Source organism: Bidens hawaiensis, unplaced genomic scaffold (genome assembly GCF_021521415.1).
Source record: "Bidens hawaiensis isolate Kalapana, Puna unplaced genomic scaffold, B.hawaiensis_p1.1 tig00021821_1, whole genome shotgun sequence".
In the NCBI taxonomy this organism is placed as follows: Eukaryota; Viridiplantae; Streptophyta; class Magnoliopsida; order Asterales; family Asteraceae; genus Bidens; species Bidens hawaiensis.
The window spans coordinates 376,656-386,482 of NW_027493383.1; the positions used below are offsets into that span (position 1 = coordinate 376,656).

Here is a 9,827-nt window from a genome sequence, read left to right on the forward strand (position 1 = left end):
GCTCTTCAATCCCTCTTTGGTGTTAATATTTCATCGTAGCATAAGATCCATCATTGCTCTTCATCCAACCTTTATTAACGTTCTAGTCAACCTTCAAGCCATTGAGGTTGTCTAACCAGAAATATTTTACGGTTTTGAAATTTAAAATTTCATCGAATTATAACCCTTATTCGTTCAATGAAACCAACAAGATATCCAACTTAACTTGACAGACCGGGCCAAACACATTTGTTAGGTACTTTATTATGCCTACATGCCAAAGAAAATACAACATAACAAAATGAATTTTTTCATCCCTCCAAGAGAAATAGAGACATCACTATCAAATTGTTTATACTTGAATGTGGATCACCCCATGCGATGATGAAGCTAATGAAACCCCGATAAATGTAACATTATGCCTTGAAAAAGTTCCATTAGACCTAAGGAAACTTTTTATCGAGGATTGCATTCCAAGCAGTTGCCACTAGTACAAAAAAAATGAGCAAATATGACGTTTTTCAATCAAATATGGCGGCAAATCGACCGCCTTAAAAGACATCGCAATATTTGATCAATGACCGCCTTTTATAGTACTAAAATCTTTTATGACGGTTCCATATAGTCGCCTTAAAAGCCTTACTAAAATCATATAAGTGACCACTATATTTAATGTAGCTTAATAAGACAGTTTGAAGTGTGGTCTAATAAAGCGGTTATGTGGGGTGCATATTAAGGCCTAATAAGGTAGTTTTGGTGTGGCTTATTAAACGGTTCTGTGTTGCTGCATGCACGCATTCTAATATATATTTCATACACATTTTCAATGCATAATGCAACTTTTTTTTTAAAGTGTTGCACTTAATATTCAAATGCAACATTCTTATTGTGCAGCTTTTTTATATTCTAATGCAACATTTTTATTCTTCAAAAGAAAAAGGAGATGATACGTTTGATATCTTAGGTTGGTGAAACTTTCGTTCTGTCTAAACTTGCTAGATATGTTATGGAGATGCTAATTTTAATCTTGCATCCATGTTAGCTTCTAGCATCGGCCGGTGGTAGGGTTATAGATATTTGAATAAAGAAACACATAAAATTATGTTAAGTCATTAGTTTTTTTACAAGATTGGCTACGAACTACATTAACGTATTCACAAGATTTTCATGTTTATTGAGTACAATTAGAAGACTTAGTTGATAGTTTGGAGTAATAGAAGAAAGGGATAATGCTCTTATTTTTTAATATATGGTTTACTTTTACAAAAATATTAATGCATGTATCTTTTTTTCTTTGTAGAAATGAAAACATATAAGACTTTTTCACTGAAAATGAATATCAGAATTAAATTTTCATCAAACCTATTTTATTGTCAAATTAAATCATTTTGAACTTTTCACCACTTTAATTGAAGTTTTTGGTTAAACATTTGTTATATCGTTAACTCGTATTTAATTGATGGATAACTTGGATTATATCATCTCATTTTGTTAGAGTTTATTTTTATCTAAATGAGGAAGAGAGAGAAACTATTTATCAAAATAGATGAAAATTCTAAAAGTATTTACTAAAATAGATAAATCAACAAACTTGGAACTACTAGTATTATTTTTCTTGTTCAACTAATAAACTCATTATACTTTTTTTAACCAACTTATTATGAATTGTTTCCTCTTATTTTGTAATCAGATCACATTAAAAAGAACCCAACAATTTTTTTTAAATAAACTTTAAAAATAAAACTAGAAACATAAAACAAAGCTAAACAAAATTAACAGTCTCAATATTAAATGCAAACAAACTAAAAATGTCATATATAGTCGAATCGATGATAGTCTTAATATCAAAGTTTAAAGAAACTTGTTAAAACAACTTGGCCCGCTTTCATTAATTTTAGATTTAGATGGACATCTAGCTACGTGTTACGTATTCCACAATGATAAGTATTTTTCCTTTAAAGTCCATTCCATTTCATCTCTGGCCTCATCTTCTTTCAACATGCCATCTTCCTCTCCAATTCATTTTTACTTTAACACATCATCCGTATCATATCATTATTTACATCTGCAAATTGAGACGTTGCCCTAGATTCCTAGTTTTGAATCAATTTTGATATTATGTTAATATAATGTATTGATAAAAAGATGGAAGCCATAATAACCCTTGTCTAAAAGTTTAAAAAAACAAGTCTTGGAAAATTTCTTTCGCGCAAATTCTTCAAATATGTTATACAGTGAGTAAATTTAATCTGTAAATAACGAAAAAACAAGGGGAGGGGGGGTTTGAAAATATCACTAGTACAGAAGAGGCCTGAAGATGCGGTTAATTTCCCTAGAAGGTGCGGGTCAAGGACCGCACTTTATACCATCGCACCATCTGTTAAAATACAACCGCATCTTCTTCAAACCGCATCTTCTGCTTATATAAAGGAGAGCCGCACCTTCTGCTGCATCCAAATATGAACTGCACCTCTTAATATGAACCCTCTTAATATGAACCAATCCAAAAGATGGTGTTTTTGTGACCGCACCATTTGATTCTTTTTTATTTTTTTTTAGTTTCCAGAAAACAAATAATATTATAAATAACATAATATGAAGTATGAATTTCCTGAAAAACCAAAGATGATAATATACAAAAAGTTTCATTGTGTCACAAATATATATATATAGGTTAAAAGTAAAAGTAATACATAATAACTTTCAAAAACGACATCTTCATTCTAACTACTTGAACCGATGTCTTCAATCTTGCAACTTGAACCGACGTCTTTATTATCACAAGTCAAACCATAGAAATCACCTAACAAAACATATTACATTAGTAAAATGAAGCTTAAAAATATGTAAGTGTTTTCGACAAGAAAATGTAAGTGTTCGTTTATGTTCGTTCGCTAACAAAATAAACAAACGGTTCACTAGCATTAATTAATGAACATAAACGAATAAATATGTCAGCTTCAAATTAAAGTTGATTTCCAAACAAATCGGTTGTTTGCTTATCAAGGGTATTTCTGGTATTAGGCAATTTTGGGTCACAAGCTTCAAGGTTATTGCAAACTGAGCACATAACATATATTTTATGATCTGACTTCTCACAAGTCAAACTGCAGGTTTTAGCACACAATATCATTTCAGGATAGTTTGTTAATGGGTCATTAAGTCAGCAAATTATGACAATTTTAGTCAACAGCAAGTTATCTTTTAGGTTTGAGCCGTTGGATATAAGCAAACATTAAAAATGGTAGAATTTGCGCTAACCTTGAGATGCCTCAGCAGTCCAGCCCTCAAGCATTTGTACCAATTTGTTGTTGGTCCATAGATATTAACTATATACGATTATCAAAACATTAGTACTTGCGTAAAAATATGTGTGTGTACATACATATTGTTATATAAACCAGTTTTTGAAAACTAACCGCATTTAAATAACCATCTTCAAAGAGATTTGATTTTACCACTTCAGGCTCGTAATTGTCTTCATCAACCTAAATTAACAAAAAAACTGTTATAACACTAACAAATCAAACTAAATGAACAAAAAATATGAGAGTAAATGGGCCGGCTACCAGTTGATAAAATGAACTGCTCGTGAAGTTCTCATTGTGAAATTGTGGGGAGACACGACCCACTTGATTAGTCTAAAATAGCAAACAAATTGTTATAATATAAACAAATCAAACTAAATTAAAAAATATATATTAGAGTAAATCGGTTGACCTTTTGTGAACATAAAGTTAAAGTGTTCGCGGTGTCATTGTCATTGTCATTTATTTGTGGCGAGTTGCTTGTATGACTCGGTGAAGAAGAACTCAACTCCACTCTCGGGGAACTTGGTGACTTGCTTGGTGCCCTTTGGTTCACAAGCTACAATTTAACAAAAATATATTCTAGTAAATACTGATGCACTAAAATATATTTTAACACTAAAATAAATTTAAACATATAAACAAAAATATACCCTTATCGATTTTCTTGGCCACTGAATGATTTGACCAACCAACGTCTCAACCGTATTAACTTCTGTTGTTTTTGTTACATTGTAGACTTCAAAATCTTTATATGAATCAACAATGCCATCCACGGAAACCTTGACACAATCTACCATTATTGGCTTACCATGTAAAACCGCACCGATGGTCGGCCACACCTTACCTTCAGCCACCTTCACTAGTGAGTCACCCACGTTTATTAGCAACTCACGTCGGGTTTCGCTTTGCAAGACCATTCAACATTTTTAATATACATATACATATATATAGCAAACAATTAAAATATATTACCATGATAGGTGGATAGTTGACATGTCCATCAGTACACGTGTCCACTTGTCGTATCGAGTTTCTACCATAGTTCACATTTTTAAAAAACCCTCCATGAACTTTAGTGTAGCCTATAAACTCATTATAACAATATCAATTTCATCAATTTATATATATATAAAAGGGGAGGATTATGTGCAAAATTTGGTTAACAAAAAAATCATGGCCACATTATTATAACAAGAAGCAGCATACCAACTTTTTGTTTCCAACAAAAATATAGCAACATTATTATAACAAAATATAACAGCAAGCATCATAACAACAAAAATATATATCTTTATTTATTTTTTATTTTTTTGGAATAACAGATGAACAATTAACAACTCTAGAATGTGCGTACAAAAGATTTTTTGCAACAAATATATGTATATATGTATAGTCATTACCTATGATCTGGGACACCGTTCTTGATCGCCCGCCGTGCTCGGGTCCAACAACTCGAACAAGCGGGTCTTCTTTATTTTCATTATAGCTTCCATCAGCTATCATAACTTGCTCGACTCGATACTACAAAAAACATTTGTTAAAACATCTAACTATAACATTAATAAATCAAACTGAATTCATTTTCATATAACTAAATAGCATAATCATTTACCAAAGCATCAGCTTTCTCAATCCCATCATCATCAAGTGAATACAGCTTGGTTTTTTTGTTTTTTTTTTGCATGACCCATTATAAACAACCTAGAACGTGAGTTTTGTATTCCTTTAAGTCCCGGGTAGCTTTCCTCAAGCTGGGGCCATATGATACTTTGCTTTCGTTTCAAACCTCTATAGCCTTCTCGTCCTACCTTAGGCGTGTTTTTTCTCTTTGAATTACTAGCTTTTGCTTTTTCTCTTTTTTCCTTCACATAAATCAACAAATTGTCATTAATTACATGCAAACATATACATGTAATATTATTAATATTAATAAACAATTCAAATATACCATAGCCTCCTCACTAGTCTTTTGTATAACGAACAACTTCCAATCTTCTTCATCAATAAATGGAAATTTTTCATAAGCTTTCGGGGCATCAGGACTAGGGTCTGGATTATATATATAATTTGTAGCAGTCCTAGATCGAAAGTTTGTGCCAAGTCTCACAGCCCACCTCCTCATATATTCTTTAGGCGCATCAGTCTCAATCTTCCAAAATTGCTATAGAATAAAAACACCAAGTTAAAATAATAACCAATAATTTATAGGTATTTCATATTAAGTTAAAAATATAATACGTGCCTTCGTTGCTGACCACACGTAATCAAAATCTTTGTCTTCGAATTGGCACATTTGAATATGAATTGGAAAGCAATGTTGAACCGTCATCCCATAGAATGAACTAAATTTGCCAAGTATTTCTGGATCATCATGTAGCGGCATATTATTTTTATCAAATCTCATAGGTAACTTATCCTCGGGAATTTTAGTTAAAAAAGCAGCAATCCCGCGTGAGGTTTTCTTTATGTTACTCATACCTATGGTGAGTGAAAGTCAAATTAATACACTTGCAATTAAATATAATCTAACAAACTACTACACGTGCAATTAATACACTTTAATATCAGGCCAGGACCACCTACAACCCTTTATTTATTCACAACCACATCAACCCAAACATATAAATAATGAAATTGAAACACAACAATAACTTTGGTTCATGTTCCCCACTGCTTAAACAATTAACAAAAATAACTGAAGATGTGACTTACTGTGTTTGTTGAAGAGGCAAAGAGGGCTGACGAGCAGTACAATTTCAGTCAACAGTTCGTCGTGGGTGAGGCTTATTTCAGTGGGTGGTCCGATTGGGGTTGAATGAGTTACTGATAAGTTAGGGTTTGCAATTAGGGGTGGTGTGTGAATAGATTGGCGGTGTACTGAATAGTTTGGCGCCTAATTGAATGGATATAGATCACTGGAGGGAATGTCAAATACTTTTGACTTTTGGGGGTGGAATTTGGTGGTGACTTGGAATTTGGCGGTGTGACTGTGGTGTACAGCATAATATAAAGCCAAATATAATTTGTTTATGTAAATGATAACATTTTTATTAAATGGCTATTAAAACAACATTAGTGGTGTTTAAGTTACGTAAATAATTTGTTTAATTTATGTAAATTATAAACAAACAATAAAATACGGTTGATGGAAAAAAAAAGTTTGGTTTCGGTTTTTTCGGTGCGATGGGTTTGTGACTAAAACCGAACCGAAAACCAAACTTTCGGTTTTATGATTTTCTAAAACCGTTTGGTTCGGTTCGGTTCTTAACAATATACAATATATAACACTCATAATAAAACAAACAAATAAAACACATATTTTTTAAAAGTTTTAAATGAAATCACACAAACAATCGACAATGTCTCCTTAACACTCATAATCAAACACGTCTATTTATCTTCATCATTCTTGTTTATTCTGCATAAAACAAAATTATTAATAAACTGGTTATTAAAATTTAAAAAAAAATAAAGATAAATTATATTAATAAACTGACTATATCAAACCTTCATCAACATAAATCTCATCAATGTCATCACGTAAGTATGTGGTGTGCCTCATATTCTCGTAATCACTTGGTTCAATATCGAAAACCGAAAACGGTGGTAGATCATCAAAGTGGTCATCTTCCTCTTCGTTAATGACATTATCGACACCAAGAATATGCCGTTTACCTTGCAAGACAATGTGGTATCTTGGTTTGCTCGGGTCCTTGACAAAAAAAACTTGTGTGACATGTTTTGCCATAACGAATGGTTCAGATCTATAGCCGTCGGTTGCAAGGTCAACAAGTGTAAACCCATATTTGTCAACTTGAACACCTGTACGGTTGTTCACCCACTTACATCTGAACAAAGGAATCTTAAAATCATGATAGTCCAATTCCCAAATTTCCTGTATAACTCCGTAGTAATAATCCTTGGCGATTTTTATCATTGTTTCACGACGTTGACCGTAGAGCTCGGTCGTTGATGCTATTAATGTAACTCCACTATTTTGAACGGCACTCTTTTTATCTCGATCACTGGTGTAAAACGTATAACCATTAATGTCGTACCCTTGATATGATTTAACTCTACAATCTGGACCATCTCCTAATCTTTTCACGGTTTCATCAACATCAATTTCTTTTACCTTATTTCTCATCCACCTCGATAACTCTTTGTTTTGAGTTTTTATGTACCATATATCATCCTTATTCGGGTTTGTTGACCGTAACATCTCCATGTGTTCATTAACATACGGAGCAAGACACGCCATGTGTTTTAGGACCACTAAATGTGCTATTTGTACATCTTCACGATTTGGGATGATTGCTTTAAGACCAACTACCGCGTGACCCTCAAGTCGACCCGAATGACGAGTTTTAGGAACACCAACACTGTCGACACCCTCCATATAGCCTGTGAAAAAAAAAACAATTATAATATTGTAAATTAATACTAATATATATCATATGTTAAGGATAACATTACCTTTGCAGAACTCAATCACCTCTTCAGAAGTATACCCTTCAATAATACTACCCTCTGGTCGATTACGGTTTCTTACATGACCTTTTAAGACACCCATATATCTTTCAAAAGGGTACATGTACCGTAAGTATACCGGACCACAAGCCTTAATTTCTTGAACGATGTGAGCTATTAGGTGAACCATTATATCAAAAAATGATGGTGGAAAGTACATCTCCAGTTCACAAAGGGTAACATAAATGTCTTTTTCCCATTTATCAAGTTGTTCAACATCAATAACCTTTGAGTGAATGTTGTTAAAAAACAAACACAGTTTTGTGATTGTATTTCGGACGTCATCAGGTAACAATCCACGAATTGCTATAGGAATCATATGTGCCATCAAAACATGACAATCGTGAGACTTCATTCCAAGCAATTTACGGTCTTTCAACGACACCAATCTTTTAATGTTTGAAGAATAGGTTGATGGAACCTTAATATCATGTAAACATTGACAAAATTGTCTTCTTTCTTCTAGTGTTGTATTATAACAAGCAAGTGGCAGAAGAACACGGTCACCTATCTGTTGCGGGGCAAGATTTCTACGTTTATATAAAAGTACCATGTCTTTTCGGACCTTTTCACCATCTTTAGTTTTACCCTGAATATTTAATAATAAGCCTAACAAGCTATCACATACATTTTTTTCTATGTGCATAACATCTAGACAATGGCCTACCTTTAAATCTTTCCAGTAAGGTAAATCCCAAAAGATTGACTTTTTTTTCCAGATGGCTCCTTTCTTATCACGAGATCTTTTCCCCAACACAGTATTTTTAACTCGTAAATATGGATTGGACCGTGTTTGCATCGTTCGGTGCTCAACCTCTCCGTTAAACTCAACTTTTTTATTCCTAAAAATGTGACCCCTCGGAAGGAATCTTCGATGGTCCATGTATACAAGTTTTTTGCAATTTTTTAAATATATTGAACTTGTTTCATTCTCACAAACAGGACAAGCTTTCTTACCCTTCACCTTGTATCCCGACAAGTTACCATATGCTGGAAAATCATTTATTGTATAGAAAATCATGGCACGCAATTGAAAGTGTTCTTTCTTATAAGCATCATATACCTTTACCCCTGAATCCCAAAGGGTTCTTACGTCATCAATCAAAGGAGACAAGTACACATCAATATTATTACCAGGCTGTCTCGGACCCTGAATCAACAACGACATCATAATGTATTTTCGTTTCATGCATAACCATTGTGGAAGATTGTAGATGCATAAAAGAACCGGCCACGTACTATGGCGACTACTCATGGTCCCAAATGGACTGATCCCATCTGAACTAAGCCCAAACCATATGTTTCTAGCCTCCTTCCCGAATTCACGATACTTGTTATCAATGGTTTTCCATTGAGGTGAATCCGCCACATGTCTTAGTTTTCCGTCAATTACACGTTCTTCTGAATGCCAACGTAATAATTTGGCTTCTTTTTCGTTTGAAAATAACCTTTTCAGTCTCGGTATAATAGGGAGATACCACAATACTTTAGCAGGCGGTCGTTTTTTTTGTCATCTCATCGTCAACGTCACCAGAATCGTTTATCTGTTTATACCTTGATGCACCGCACATAACACATTTATGGTTATTTTCGTACTGATTTCTATACAATATACAGTTATTTGGGCATGCATGAATTCTTTCAACCTCTAATCCCATCGGACACATTAAATTTTTTGCTTGGTATGTTGAAATTGGTAATTTATTATCTCTTGGAAGCCTGTCATGCCAAAACACTAACAACTCTGTGAAACTTTTATCACTCCATCCATTTTTTAACTTCAAGTTAAGCAAGTTTAACACTGTATCAAGTTTCTTAAAATTAGAACCAGGATATAATGGTTTTTCTGCATCTTCAAACAGGTGTTGTAAATTTTCAATTTCAGCATCACCCATGTCAGTCTCCATGTCATGTAACATTTCATTTACGTTTTCATTGGGATCATTTGAATGGTTATCATCGTCTATGGGGTCATTTGATTTTTCATCATCACCGTTAAGGTTTAAT

General features: G+C 33.3%; 1 protein-coding gene and 2 long non-coding RNA genes across 3 annotated transcripts; all 3 read right to left on the reverse strand.

The window, feature by feature from the left end:
• Positions 1-2,639: 2,639 nt before the first annotated feature.
• LOC143564138 (uncharacterized) lies at positions 2,640-4,119 on the reverse strand. Its single transcript, XR_013140798.1, has 4 exons — positions 3,941-4,119; positions 3,399-3,846; positions 3,241-3,308; positions 2,640-2,782 (listed from the first exon to the last, which is right to left on the reverse strand). It is a non-coding gene; the product is annotated as an uncharacterized LOC143564138 (long non-coding RNA).
• Positions 4,120-4,692: 573 nt separating this feature from the next.
• On the reverse strand, positions 4,693-6,092 carry LOC143564136 (uncharacterized). The gene is made up of 3 exons (XR_013140796.1): positions 6,003-6,092; positions 5,239-5,768; positions 4,693-5,152 (listed from the first exon to the last, which is right to left on the reverse strand). It is a non-coding gene; the product is annotated as an uncharacterized LOC143564136 (long non-coding RNA).
• Positions 6,093-7,208: 1,116 nt separating this feature from the next.
• LOC143564137 (uncharacterized) lies at positions 7,209-9,129 on the reverse strand. The gene is made up of 2 exons (XM_077051504.1): positions 8,676-9,129; positions 7,209-8,636 (listed from the first exon to the last, which is right to left on the reverse strand). The coding sequence occupies exons 1-2, from the start codon at positions 9,073-9,075 to the stop codon at positions 7,744-7,746; spliced, it is 1,293 nt and encodes a 430-aa protein (XP_076907619.1). The 5' UTR covers positions 9,076-9,129; the 3' UTR covers positions 7,209-7,743.
• Between the last annotated feature and the right edge of the window lie 698 nt (positions 9,130-9,827).

Excerpts from the sequence above, each read along its gene's own strand:
- LOC143564137 (XM_077051504.1), bottom strand. The coding sequence starts at position 9,075 with ATGAGTAGTCGCCATAGTACGTGGCCGGTTCTTTTATGCATCTACAAT. Across the intron at positions 8,637-8,675 it reads TCGAAGATTCCTTCCGAGGG|AGGTTGAGCACCGAACGATG; the intron begins GTCACATTTTTA and ends AGTTTAACGGAG.